This window comes from Sorghum bicolor, chromosome 4 (assembly GCF_000003195.3).
Source record: "Sorghum bicolor cultivar BTx623 chromosome 4, Sorghum_bicolor_NCBIv3, whole genome shotgun sequence".
Taxonomy (NCBI): domain Eukaryota; kingdom Viridiplantae; phylum Streptophyta; class Magnoliopsida; order Poales; family Poaceae; genus Sorghum; species Sorghum bicolor.
In genome coordinates, this window is record NC_012873.2 from 58,020,223 (window position 1) to 58,034,039 (window position 13,817).

At 46.2% G+C, this 13,817-nt stretch overlaps 3 protein-coding genes across 4 annotated transcripts; 1 reads left to right on the forward strand and 2 right to left on the reverse strand.

The window, feature by feature from the left end:
- LOC8075685 lies at positions 31-2,996 on the reverse strand. Its single transcript, XM_021460402.1, has 7 exons — positions 2,945-2,996; positions 2,074-2,840; positions 1,821-1,994; positions 1,064-1,744; positions 797-996; positions 571-711; positions 31-471 (listed from the first exon to the last, which is right to left on the reverse strand). Exons 4-7 carry the CDS (start codon positions 1,149-1,151, stop codon positions 31-33), a joined length of 870 nt encoding a protein of 289 aa, XP_021316077.1. The 5' UTR covers positions 1,152-1,744; positions 1,821-1,994; positions 2,074-2,840; positions 2,945-2,996.
- On the forward strand, positions 4,785-6,840 carry LOC8066215 (7-deoxyloganetin glucosyltransferase). Its single transcript, XM_002452485.2, has 2 exons — positions 4,785-5,520; positions 5,641-6,840. Exons 1-2 carry the CDS (start codon positions 5,010-5,012, stop codon positions 6,585-6,587), a joined length of 1,458 nt encoding a protein of 485 aa, XP_002452530.1. The 5' UTR covers positions 4,785-5,009; the 3' UTR covers positions 6,588-6,840.
- LOC110434867 (RNA-binding protein 38-like) lies at positions 6,882-12,811 on the reverse strand. Of its 2 annotated transcripts, none has more exons than XM_021459644.1 (6): positions 12,016-12,811; positions 11,778-11,907; positions 9,833-9,959; positions 8,178-8,211; positions 7,600-7,876; positions 6,882-7,354 (listed from the first exon to the last, which is right to left on the reverse strand). In XM_021459644.1, the coding sequence occupies exons 1-6, from the start codon at positions 12,271-12,273 to the stop codon at positions 7,245-7,247; spliced, it is 936 nt and encodes a 311-aa protein (XP_021315319.1). In that variant the 5' UTR covers positions 12,274-12,811; the 3' UTR covers positions 6,882-7,244. The 2 variants fall into 2 exon arrangements, with proteins under 2 accessions (XP_021315319.1, XP_021315320.1); XM_021459645.1 differs by having other exon boundaries at positions 6,882-7,351; positions 12,016-12,788.

The window sequence follows — 13,817 nt, forward strand, 5'->3', positions numbered from 1 at the left end:
AAATGAAAACATAAATAGAAGATATAGAAACTAAAAAAAGAACAAAACATTTCTCAAAATACAGACAACCACAAACACATACCCACTGTCACGAGAAGCAGCCAAACTACAGATAGCCTTGTAATTCAAAATTTGAGATTTGCTAATTTTGAATTTAGATCTTTCAATCTCAAACTCGTCACGTATTTTACGGCTAGGCACAACAAGCCTCCTAGGACCATGAATAGGCACCTTGCCACCAGTAGAAGAGTCTCTAATCTTGAAGTCAGATCTACTTGAACCACCAGCACCCTCAATGGGAGTTGAACAAGCATACCCAAGAGTCTTAGACAAAGATTGATGAGAAGATTTCAAACCAGGAATAGATTTATTCACATTAGAATTATACACATCCTCTGATTTCTTGCCCATTGACTTAAGCTTCTGACTTAGAGATCTTGAACCAACAATAGTAACTTCAGGAGAAGAAATCTACAGCAAATTAGAAAACAAAATAAGAAGAAACAAACTAGAAAAAAGATTAAAACTAATTGAGAACCACAAAACTAAAAAATCGTAAATATTACTTACATTGACAGGAACAACAACAGAAGAACCAACCTTCGATAAATGATTCAATTGAGAAGCAGAAGACACAATCTTAGACAACTTAGGAGTAATGCGAGCAGAATCATCATCAGAATCAGGAATAGTCTGCATAACAATTGTAGGCTGAAAAAATAAAATTAAAAATAAAACAACAAAGCACAACAAACAAAACATAAAAGTAAAACCAAATTACAATAAAAACACTTACACCAACATAATGATTGGGAGAAGAAAAAAGTTCAACTTCAGCATCAGATTCAGTACCAACACGAATCACATCGACATTAGTAATTGCAGGAACACTCTTGGAATGATTAGCACCATCACTAGCTCGAGCAACATCATGGAATATACCTTTTGGGACATCCAAACCAAATCTGACATGCTTGCTAGTACAAGGAGAAGAACCTAAAAAATTTACAAAAAAAAAATTAAAACATATAAATTTAATTAAGAAAGAAGAAAAAAAACTAACGTTTCAAAGAAGACCCTGCAGGATCAACGTCTACAGCAAGCTTCGCTCCAACTTGAGATGCAACTGCAACATCTACTAATATGAACATATCACATTAAAGAAATAACAAACTGGTCAAAATTAATTTACAAACAAAAAAATATAAGAGATCAACATACTTGGAACCTTTGGGAAAGAATGAGCTCCATCCTCATATATCGCACAAGGCTACCAATTTTTTTTTAAAAAAAATCAAATTTCATACAACAAAATAAAAACAAAAAACAAAAAACAAGAGAGAAAAAGTACCTCATCCAAATTAGTTTTATGAATACCAGTACCATGCTCTGCTACTCTAGGAGACAAACGAGATGCACATACTTCACGATCAGCTAAACCACTCTCATAATCAGCAAAAACCTTCAACACTTTAAGTACTAAATCCCTGGACTTTGATTTCAGAGAATAAACATGCTGCATCAACTTGTTGAACAACTTTTTGAACTCATCTGGAAGAGTACCAAGTGAAACCACATCAATAGAAATAGGAGAGAGACAACTCTTGCAATGATCTTCAATAACACTGAGCACAATAGCTTTTAGATCATCAGGAACATCACAACCACAGGCTTCTTCAAGCTTTTTCAAAAACTGAACATCATCAGAATCATCAACAACAGGCACTGACTGAGAACATAACGCCTAAGAATAAAAAAATTATTAAATAGGAAATACAAAAAAAAGGAATAGAGAGGTACAAAAAAATTAAAGAACAAACCTTATGATAGCAAGTCTTTTCAAAATCTAACAGAGGCCTCATACCATAGATAGAGGGAGATTTCAGATCAAGATCAGAATAGTCTCTAATCATATTTAGCTTCCACACTTCAATTCGAGGAAATGAATCAGGTATGCGACGATGCGAAAAATCAACATGATCAAGATACATAACCTGACAAAAAAAACAACTAAATAAATAAAAGAGTTTATAACTAAACTAAACTAAAAAATATATAGACAAAAAAACTTACAGCAAGATAAAACATGCATCCGCCAAGGGTACCACAACTTCTCTGACCAGCTTTCTTGCCTTGGTTGAAACTCTTAACCCCATCAAGCATCCAACGCAGAACAAACCCACACCAATCATAAGAACTGATTTTCTCAATATCTTCAAACACACCAAGGTAGCGAGGACTAGGAACAATATTTGAGTTGGGACAAAGGAAACAATGAAGAGAAACAACCAAGAAACAGATCAAAACTTCTTCATCACTTAGATCAACTTCACTGAGCTTATTGGCAAAGAAAGATATCTGAGGAAGAGAAGTCTTATCAAACTTAGAAAGAACAACAGCTCTTCCAGTGGAGTAGTTAGATGGAAAAGGAGTGCCACCAAGCGGAATGCCAAGAACAAGATTCACTGTTTGGGGAGTCAACGATATAACCTTCCCATGGATAATAAGATCACCAGATTTAGACTCAACAACAGATGCCAGCCACTTAGAGAACTTCTTAGGAACAAAACACTTATTGAAAAGCAAAAGAGATCCAAATCCATGACTCCTGATAACATCCTTCTTGTCTTCAGACAAAGAACCAATGACAGAAGCAAACTTACTGACAGACTGCCTAGTGAAACCATCAGAAGAACGCGGACCAGCCTTCTCTTTCTCAGACTACGAACGAAAATAAACAAATTAAAATCTAAAATATAAAAAAAAAGTAATTGGAATACAAATACCTGAGCTAGCAAAGCCATAGTCATCTTCCTCTTCAAAGACTTGATTCTCTGATACTGAAAAAAGAAATCAAATCCCAATGAGGCTGCTGGTTCAAAAACTTGTAATGCAAAAAAACTTAAGTGATTCTGTCTACTCAAACAGGCTCATAAAGACTTACATCTCTTAAACACTGCTCATAAAGACTTTTGTTGAAACTCCTAATAGCAGAACCACCAGAGGAACGGTCCTACAAAAATACAAAAAAACAGGCAAGCTTAAAATACATAAAAACCAAAATGATAAACAAAAAAAAAGAACTTACATCAGACAACATTTCATCATCAGAACTTGATTTATCATCATAAAAATCATCATCAACATATTGAGAACACATCACTTCATCACTCTCACTGACTTCTAAATCAACAAAATCATCATTAGAAGGTAAACCACCAACCCGACGCTTCTTCCGGGATCTAGTGGCCATCTACAATAAACAACTAAAAAAAGTCAAACTAACAACAAAAAAAGAAATAAACATACAGTGAGTTAAATTATCAATTGAATAAGTAAATAATGAAAAAAAACTACTTTAAATAAAACTATATTATCATCAGAATAGCATTATATATAACTGTATTACAATGACCATGAACTGTGTTACCATAGAACATAATATTAACTACAAAAGGAAACACAAATCAATATAAGACTAGCAAACTAACCATAAAAAACATTATCTGACTGTAATAGTTGCATACAAAAAATACATAAATCATCAACTACAGTATCTATACTAGCAACCAAGAAATGACAGCAAACATATTTTGATTGAACAACCACATAACCATTTCAAACAAGCATAAGCCACCAGAGCATCACACTAGGATAATTTGTTTTGTTCATGTTTTATAGACCACATGTCCAATACAGAATAATAATTTATATACGAATCAACATATTTCCATTCACAAAATTAATCAACCCAAACAAAAAAAACGCCATATGAAATTAACCAATCATACAGGCATCACCTCCTCTATTAACCAATCATACTATGACCAAAATCTACAATGGGCAACAAATGACCAAACCTAACCTAACACACAACCAGAAAAATCTAGAAACACGGAACGATTTGAACAAAAAAAATCAGAAAACTGGAACCATACATACCTTAGATTGACGACTGTGCAACTCCAAACCACCACCAACCAACCGAATCGAGGAAACCGCAAGCAAAATCAGATCCATCAAACATGCGCCAGCAGTACCAGAGTGGGATTACAACAAAGCAACAACAGCAAATCATCAATCAGGAAGGATTTCAACAGCAAACAACATCTTAAAACCGGAACCAAACATACCTTAGCTTCACGCCTGTGTAACTCCAAACCGCCACCAGTCAACCAAATCGACGAGATTGCAAAGCAAAATCAGATCCATCAAACATGCGCAAATCAGTAGCAGAGAGGGATTAGAACAAAGCAACAACAGTAGGAACTCGAGCGACAAAGGGAGGAAGAAGAGGAATCGCGAACCCTACCTACCTTAGCTTCACGCCTGTGCAACTCCAAACCGCCACCAGCCAACCAAATCGACGAGATTGCAAAGCAAAATCAGATCCATCAAACATGCGCAAATCAGTAGCAGAGAGGGATTAGAACAAAGCAACAACAGTAGGAACTCGAGCGACAAAGGGAGGAAGACGAGGAATCGCGAACCCTACCTGTCGCCTACCTCGTCGCCTCCGCCTCACCTCACCAGAAAGAGAGAGCAAATGAGAATAAAAGCAGCCGAAATGAAACGGACAGAAACGCTCCACACAACACAAGCGCGTTTCCCAAAAATACGAAAAGGTAGGCGCCGACAGATTGGGCCCACATGTCAGCGACAAAAGCAAAAACAGACGCACCAGATCAATCCAGAGCCAGATCCAACGGCCAAAAAAAACGTGTGACAGGAGACAAAGAATCACACGGGTGACCAATAGATTTGAGGCGGTGAGCGATGATCCAAAGAGCCGTATCGGTTGCGTCGTATCCTTGATCGCGAGCGCCTTGTTTTCTCTGTCTGCAGTCTGCTCCGCTGGAGATGTCCGTCCCACTCCCACCATACTTATATCCTAATTAACAGGCGTAGCTGGTTCGTGGTGACCATCGCCACGCCTTCACAGGACGCCCATCATCATCTGTGGTAACACACGGCCGGCGGCGTCACCCATCCAACAAGGGAAAACCACGATGGGCTCCAACGCGCGCCCCCACGCGGTGCTCATCCCGTACCCGGCGCAGGGCCATGTCACGCCGATGCTGCAGCTCGCCAAGGTGCTGCACTCGAGGGGATTCTTCGTCACCTACGTCAACACCGAGTACAACCACCGCCGCCTGCTCCGGTCTCGTGGCGCGGACGCGCTGGATGGCCTCGACGACTTCCGGTTCGAGACCATCCCGGACGGCCTGCCTCCGTCCGGCAACGACGACGACGACGTCACGCAGGACATCCCCACGCTCTGCGAGTCGCTTCTCCGGAACGGCGCCGCGCCGTTTAGGGACCTACTGACGAGGCTCAACCGCATGCCCGGCCGGCCGCCGGTCACCTGCGTCGTGCTGGACAACTTCATGAGCTTCGCGCAGAGGGTCGCCAACGAGATGGGCATCCTCGCAGTGGTGTTCTGCACCATGAGCGCGTGTGGCTTCATGGGGTATCTCCACTACAAGGAGCTCATGGACAGAGGCTACGTGCCACTCAAAGGTACGTTACGACGAGATGTCCAGCAGCCTTTATAGCTGTCGTCGACCATCAAGCGCTCACTCGTTGCTCTATGCAACAGTTTGCTCACATATATGTGTGTATGTGTTGTACATACTGCAGATGAGAGCTACCTGACCAACGGGTACCTGGACACGGTGCTCGACTGGGTGCCCGGGATGCCGGGCATCCGTCTGCGAGACATTCCCAGCTTCATCCGCACGACGGACCCGGACGAATTCATGGTCCATTTCGACAGCAACGAGGCCCAGAACGCGCACCGCGCGCAGGGGGTCATCTTCAACACGTTCGACGCGCTGGAGCAGGACGTCGTCGACGCGATGCGCCGCATCTTCCCTCGCGTGTACACCATCGGCCCGCTCCTCACGTTCGCCGGCACCATGGCCCGCCCCGACGCGGCGGCGATCAGCGGCAGCCTCTGGAAGGAGGACCTGAGCTGCCTCCGGTGGCTGGACGCCCGGACGGGCGGCTCGGTCGTGTACGTCAACTTCGGCAGCATCACGGTCATGACGCCGGCTCAGCTCGCCGAGTTCGCGTGGGGCCTGGCGCGCTGCGGCAGGCCGTTCCTGTGGGTCATCAGGCCGGACCTCGTCACCGGCGACAAGGCTATGCTGCCGGAGGAGTTCTACGCTGAGACGAAAGAGCGAGGGCTCTTCCTCAGCTGGTGCCCGCAGGAACAGGTCCTGTCGCATCCGTCGACGGGGCTGTTCCTGACGCACTCTGGGTGGAACTCGACGCTGGAGAGCATCCGCGCCGGCGTGCCGATGATCTGCTGGCCGTTCTTCGCCGAGCAGGTGACCAACTGCCGATATGCCTGCAACAACTGGGGCATTGGACTGGAGATTGACAACAATGTCACGAGGGAGGAAGTGGCACGGCTCATAAAAGAAGCCATGGACGGCGAGAAAGGCAAAGACATGAAAGCGAAAGCAACGATGTGGAAGGAGAAGGCCGTGGCGGCAACAGAAGGCGGCGGGACCTCGAGCGTTAACATTGAACGTTTGGTCGAATTCATGCTTGAAGGAAATGTTCCTACAGCTGCAAGCTAATTGTATGAACAGTACATGCATATGAAAACCAAAGTACTCCTATAATATTGCCAGTGAACTTGTATTATGCAAGTATAAGTACTGAATTCCTTTTTTTTTATGACGGTCAGTTTCACAGTAGAAAATATGGTGCCACACGAACATGTCGATTTCAGAATTCAGAGTGAAGATACAAGCTTGCTTGTCAGTATTTTCAGGTAGGCCTGTAGTTTCACCTGCCATGCTACAGAATGAACTGCAAATCATTTTATTCTTCTGTGGGTAATAAAACAGCAGTAGAAATTGGTGCGTCTCTAGATCAAGGGAAAGAACTTTATTGTTGCAATAATACTAGGTGGCTGTGGCTCCTCAATGAAAAACTGTACTGCATATTGAGATACGAACTAACAAGACGGCAGTACTTTTTTTGAACACTAACATGCCACCGGAACTTACGCTAGCGAATTCCTGAATTTTGAACTTGAATTCAGTCGGCCGTACAATGGATTCGATGAAGAAATGCAATGCAAGAATTCAAAAAAGAATTAGAAATAATGAAAGAACAAATCTTTGGGAACTTTTTCAGTCAAGATGTGAGAGTATCATGGACTCTGTTACAGACCACCAATTGTCTGCATCAGATTGGCATCAGATCATGTTGCCAGGATTCTCAGAAAGTCAATTTGGTGTGTTTGGATCAGAATCTGACACTACAGGCCTCGAATCTTCTTGGTTGTTTGTGATTGTAGCTGGAGTTGAAGAAGTTGGCTGAGCTGACTGAGAGCCTGCTAAGAATGCCAGCGTTAAGATAACAGTTTATTGAAAACAAAGTGATTGTTTACAGTTCTTTTTCTGAGATTAACTTATGTTAGATACATTCAACTGTCAAAAAATGGCATAATTTTATGATACCAAGATTTTATAGTAACAGGTATCTTGCAACATTAGAATTATTAAACCAAAATGTGTTTGTTCCCAAGGTTTCAGCAAGAAAGACCACGCTAAGTGACAATGAATGATAGAAGTAGCATACCAGATACATCATCAGATTCCCTTGAGACTGCATGAGGAGGCAGCTGGAGTCTGAAATTAGGCGGAAGCGAAGGCCCTGGTGGGAAAGAACCATCCATCTGTGCCGGTGGCTGCTGAAAGAACGGTGGTCGCATGGGTTGCTGCATCGGCGAGAATCCAGTCCTTGGACTTGGGCCACCAGGCATATACCCCATGTATTGGTAGGGTGGTCCTGAAGGAGAGGCTGGACCATACATCTGAGGGTAGTAATGTTGTAGCACTTGAGAATTGTACAATGCCTGCTCATCAATTTTCAGGTTTCATGGTTTCAGTTAGAGTGCCAGGTTGTGCAAGGGTCTCATTCTGGTACAAAATGCATGATTGAGTTTGGTGACAAATAAACAAAGGCCCTATCATGCAGACATTTTCAGGTTCCATGTATTCAAAGACGAGAAGTTTCAGTACTGAATTCAGAGTTTCAGATCATGGCAAGTAAACAGTTTGATTTAGCCATTAATTCATATTGTAATGCCAATTATTGCAAAAACAACAAAAATGACATTGAAGGCGAGGAGATGAAATGTAGACTGGATTGCTTGCCTGTTGGTATGGATAATCAGGTGGGTACCAGTACCTGCAAAAGTTTTGCAGAACATCTTCAGTGCCTTATAAAAGAATGGTAGTGATTGCACTGAGCCTGAGGCCCATCGCTGTCCCTCACTCTCAGAGACATATCTACCAACTAGCATGGTTGTAAAGACTAAAGATTATCTCAGGCACTTTTATATGCCGTGCTCATCAGGCACTATTGATAGTTTATTAGGAAAGTTCTTAATGCAATACGCAGCTCTCCTGCGTATTCCAGAAAAAAGTTTATTAGGAAAGTTTGTTGCTGTTCAATGCGCGTACACCCTGCAACAACCTAAAAACATCTGACCAGTTGGCAAGAACACATCAGAAGTTCTAATCATCAACAAACAAAAATGTGAGGAACCTCCAAATAAACATGAAAGTATACTTCACCACACTAGGAATTAAATTAAACAAATACCATACTTATGAATTCCAAAACTTGGTCTCAGAGAATTAGCTTGTAAAGCAACTATAGTAACTTGTATAGAAAAGAAAGAAGTATGAGGTACCAAATTGGTCATGAAATCTTACTGCAACTTCTAATGAGTATTGCACCTATATGATCCATGCCAATGGATTGGTACGGAGCACATATTTCCAAATATCTGTAGAACCAAGTGGAACTAAGAGATGAATGCAGGCAATCAAATCTGCAGCAAACCAACAAAGTTCATCTGCAGCAAACTAATGAGTACTGCACCTATATGATCCATGCCAAGAGATTGTTTGCAGGGTAGGCAACACAGCCCATGGTGGTCTGCTGTCTGGGGTAAGAGAGAAGGAAACAGAGGGTGGCAGTAGCGGGACCACCAGAGTTGAATGCCCATGCTGAGCTGCTGTCTCCCTCCCATCGGCCCAAATTTAATGGGCCTATCTCAGGGCCCAGCAGAAGAGGCATGGGGACACGTGGGTCCATCTCCGCCCGGCTCTTGGCAACTGAACCCCTCTGTCCAGTCCAATTAAGGAAACGATAACTGAAAGCTGCTCCGTGAAAGAAACATCGGTTCAGTGAAAGTGAAACGCACGCAGATGTCAGCTGCTAGCTCGGTAAATGGAACATCAACAAAGACCAATAACCTTTTGTTGTTCTCCTCCCACAAAAGAGCAGCTCAATAACTTGCTTTCTGTCACAACTCTATCTGGCCTCTAGCCCTCTACGGTCAGTTCAGCATGCAAATGCTCTGACGATTCATATGGCTGCGGCTCTCTGAACTTCAAAATACCCAAAAGCAGCCACAACGATAGGGAGTTGTCACGACCTAACGAGTAACGATGGCTATCCTCTCCGGATCAGAACAAGAAGTGAGGGAGAACAGAATGACACGGCCTTGAAATGGACATGTGCCGCCCTATCAATTGATAATTCAGAGTTGCGGTGTGCTCGGATCCCACGATGACGATGCACAGCTGCGGTGATACAGGCACGTACGTAGGCATACGGCACTCGCTACAAGCACACGCGTACGTAGGCAATCTGGCAATGCTCATATCACCAGCGCATCATTCTGAGCTCAGCTCTGTACATGGATCTGGCGGTCTGCAGTACGTATTTCTATGGCCTAGCTCCAGAAAGATTTTATTCTGAGGAACAGCTGAAACGTATAGGCGACAGGAGCACTCACCCGTACTGGTGGGGATTGTAGAACACCGTGGCGGCCTGAGGCGCGGTCATCTGGGACGGCATCCTGTAGGGCGACCCCTGCGGCTGCTGATCCGGCACGTGAGGCCCGCGGCCGGCACCTCCTCTCCCTGTGGTGGCAATGGCACGTTAATTAAACGCAATACGCACCAAAGAAATAATACACCGAGCAGTACAGTACAGAACAGTGCAGAGCAGAGCAGGCGTATGCATGCATATGCATGTATTTACGGACAGGAGCATTGCTTGCGAGAACAGTTGTGCTGCCTGTGCAAGGGAGGTCTCACCATGTGCCCTGCGCTGGACTGGGGTTTTGACTGACCAGCAGACGGGCTCTGGTTTTCTTTCAGCGTATGATGGCTTCGAAAAGCATGATCTTTTCTATGTTTTGGATAATAACAAAAAGATACCATTCCTTCGAAAAAGGAAAAACAATCTGTTCTGCACTGTATTTGGTCTACTACGAATAATAGAAAAGGAGGTCTCTTTAAGTGAGCATTGCGTAGATTAGCACAGTGCTAAACGATTCAAAGATGTCCTAGCTAGCCAGCACTTGAACCTACTCCATTTGGTGTGCATTATTGTGTGCGCGCTGTAATGCACTAAACAGTTCTGCAGAAATAGCATGCAGGTTGTTCTACTGTGAAAAAGGAGAAAAAAAGACCAAGGCCATTATAGGCCGGCTTATATAATTGAAAGCAACAGAATGATAATTATCACATAAATAAAGGGAAATAAAAAGGAAAGGTTCCAATTTAAAATAAGAGCCTAGCTAGGAGATCCAGTATATATCTGTAGGCAATATTGAAACGAAGGAATGTAAAGAAACTCTACTCTGAAACATATCGGATAGGGCCATAGGGGGTATATATAGAAGCAAAAGCTCACAAAGCTTTTCATGCCGCAGAATCAAGCATCTATTCCTCAAGTGGTTGACACTCAAACGGGTCAAAGTCTGGAAAGACTACAGGAAGAGTGGTAGTATATGCTGCCGAACATTTTGTAAAGCCATGCATCGGTTTTCACTAGAAAAGAAAGGCGGCTGGATTCCTGATTCTCCAGCGATAATTCCACCCCTTTACACCTCACTGTCGCTGGAACGATGCAGCATACCACCAATGGCGTGCTCCCGGTCAATGCAACTTGATCTTCCTCAGCAAGCAAAGAGGAAAAAATTAATAGTACCAGCCCCACCCCACCCGCACTCTTCTTCCTTCCGTCACCGGCATTCGGCCAAAATGCTACCAGAATCCATGCATCTTGTTTGAGAGATGGTTGTACCAGCACTTCATCGAGATGTCTAGACTAATTTATCACCAGCTAGGTTCTGTTCGGGACTAATTAAGTAAGAAATTGTGCTAGGCAAAGCCCTCAGAAATCTCCAAACGTATTGTCAGCCAGATTTCATTGCTATCCTAGACTGAACAAGGTGGTGGGGTGCCGCCGTGCCGGGGTGGGGATGGGGTGAGTAGACCAGATAGCGTGCAGGAGTGCAGCGAATTAGGGGGCAGCCACTGCAAGGCCAGCCTGGGCTAGCACACAGCCATGAGACCATGACGACTCGTGATGGAAGCCGTGAGCCATCAGCCATGGTTGATTAGTAGTAGTGCCTGCCGCCTCCCCCCGTCCCAATGCAGATATAGTAGTGGCCGTCCTCGTTCCCGTGTGCTGGCGCCCAGTGTTTCACCAGCTGGGCTGGGGGTGGGCCCCACCCATCTGCCAATAATCTCCCCCTCTCACCCAAGGAAAATCCAGAGCGGAACATGGTGCCCTAAATCAAGCTTATCCGTTTAATCGCGTACTGCCGCCGGCGCTAATCATGCCCCGGTTATTACTGCCATGCACATGCGCGTGCCTTGCGAGAGCAAGGAAAGTAAAAAAGACAGCAGGGGGAGCATTGATTTGGTTTGGTTCCTCGGGTCGCTCACCTCCTCTCGGGTGCTGCGCGGCCCGCGGCGGGCCGAACGCCGCAATGTTGCAGTTGGCGCGCCGGCCGGCGATCACCGGGTTCGGGTTCTGCACCGCCCGCGCCGCCGCATCCGGGTCCCGGAAAATCACCTGCGGAGATGGATACCACATCATATCAATCTGACGCAAAAGGCAGGCGGCGGCCGATCGGCCGGAGCAAGGTCAGAGGCAAAAGGCAGGGGACAGGGGTGGACTTACGAAACCGTAGCCCTTGGAGCGGCCCGTCTCACGATCGGTGATGACGACCGCCTCGAGTATCTCGCCGTAAACTTCGAAGTGCTGGCGCAGCCCCTCGGACGGCGTCTCCCACGCCAACCCGCCCACGAACACCTTCGTCAGCGTCGTGTCGCCGAACCGCGACCGGTGGTTATGCGGCCCCCCGCTCCCGCCGCCGCCGCCCGGAGGCGCGTGGGCCGGGGACCCACCGGGGCCAGAGGACGAGGACGAAGCCGCCATCGGCGCGCCGCACGTATTTGCTGTCTGCGCCTCGTCTCCCCCCTCCACTTTGGTGCGGTGCGGAGGCGCGCGGAGGGCTCTGGGCTTAGGCTGCTGGTTCCGCGCGATCGATGCTTGCGGGCGGGACGAGCAGCAAACTAGACCCGGACTCTTTCCTAGTGGTTTCGGCCTAGCCGCGTCTTGGGTCGTAGAAAGACCTGCCCTCCTTGCGGTTGCTCCTCCCTCCCCTTGGGTTTCCTAGTATACTTCTCCACTACATCCATAACCTCCAGGTCCCTCCCCCTCGGAACTCAGTAGAGATGGAGCAGGATGGATGGATGGATATGTTAAGAGAGAAAGAGGGAGGGGAGACGACGACGGCAGGCGAGCAAAAGAGGGTGGAGAGTTGGCTGTGCGCTGCGCTGGAAGAGGGGGTTCGGGTGTGGGATGACAGCTGCTGCATGACCCTTTCTAGTCTCGTTTCCAATGGACTATAATAAGCCCCTCCTGCAACAACGCCAGCCAGCCCCTCCTCCTACCTTGTTCTCCATACCATCATCTTTTTTTTTTTTATGACGATGATGATGCGTCCCCTCCCTCCTCTCGGCGAGGGCGAGAGATCAGCAGCGCTGTGCTGTGCTGCCACCTTCCCCCACTTGGGTGGGCGTCCTCCCTGTCGCTCTCGGGCGACCACCCCGAGCCCGGCCCCCACCCGCAAACGTAACGAACGGCGACGGCGTGGCGTGGCCTGGTGGTACGCCCGGCCGCGCCGCACCGCGTCGGCGGCGGCTGGCCTGGCCTAAGCCTACTACTACTACTAGCCTAGCCGGTAGCCGCGCGCTAGGTAGTACGCCTAGTTGGCGTAGTTGTTTGCTACTGGTTAGCGGGAGTTGCTTCCTTGCCCGCATCGGCCACCCCAGCGCAGCGTACTACCTTTGCTTTGCCACCGATGTGATCAGGTGTGGACAGGCGGACACACGCCAAGCGATCTAGCTGGAAGCATAGAACAAGGGGTGCAAATTCGAAAGCCGGCCAAGTGTACTAATCATTAATTTGCAAGGTGGTCGTCGTCTCCGCTGCCAACAAACGTCGTCGCCATCAATTTGGTAATGGATTCATTAACTGAGACCTGCCATTTTCGCACAACGTACGTCTTAGCCGACTTATACTACGCGGTTACACGGTTCTGTGGAAACAAACAAAAAAAAAACATTTGGTTCCACACCGTTAATTCTATCGAAAGACTTAGTACAAGCAGATTCCATGAAAGTGCCTACTAATTCCGAGTTGATGATGACCATGGGGATAATCGGGGGTCTTTTTCTTTTCGGTACAGTAGAGGTTAACGTGAGTCTTCATTTTCGTTATCCACAAGGCAGGTTAGGGCAGATGGCAGTGGACCACCGGTGCCACGTCAGCATGCGACGTTTCCCGCGTGGCGAGAGCCTTTGGTCGACCGTCGACGAAGACCCGTGCTGGCCGAGAAAGCATTGCAAAATTTTAAGGCACGTTGGCCTTGACCTCTCTCTCCCTTGTTCTTGATCCATTGTGGTGCGCAAATCAGT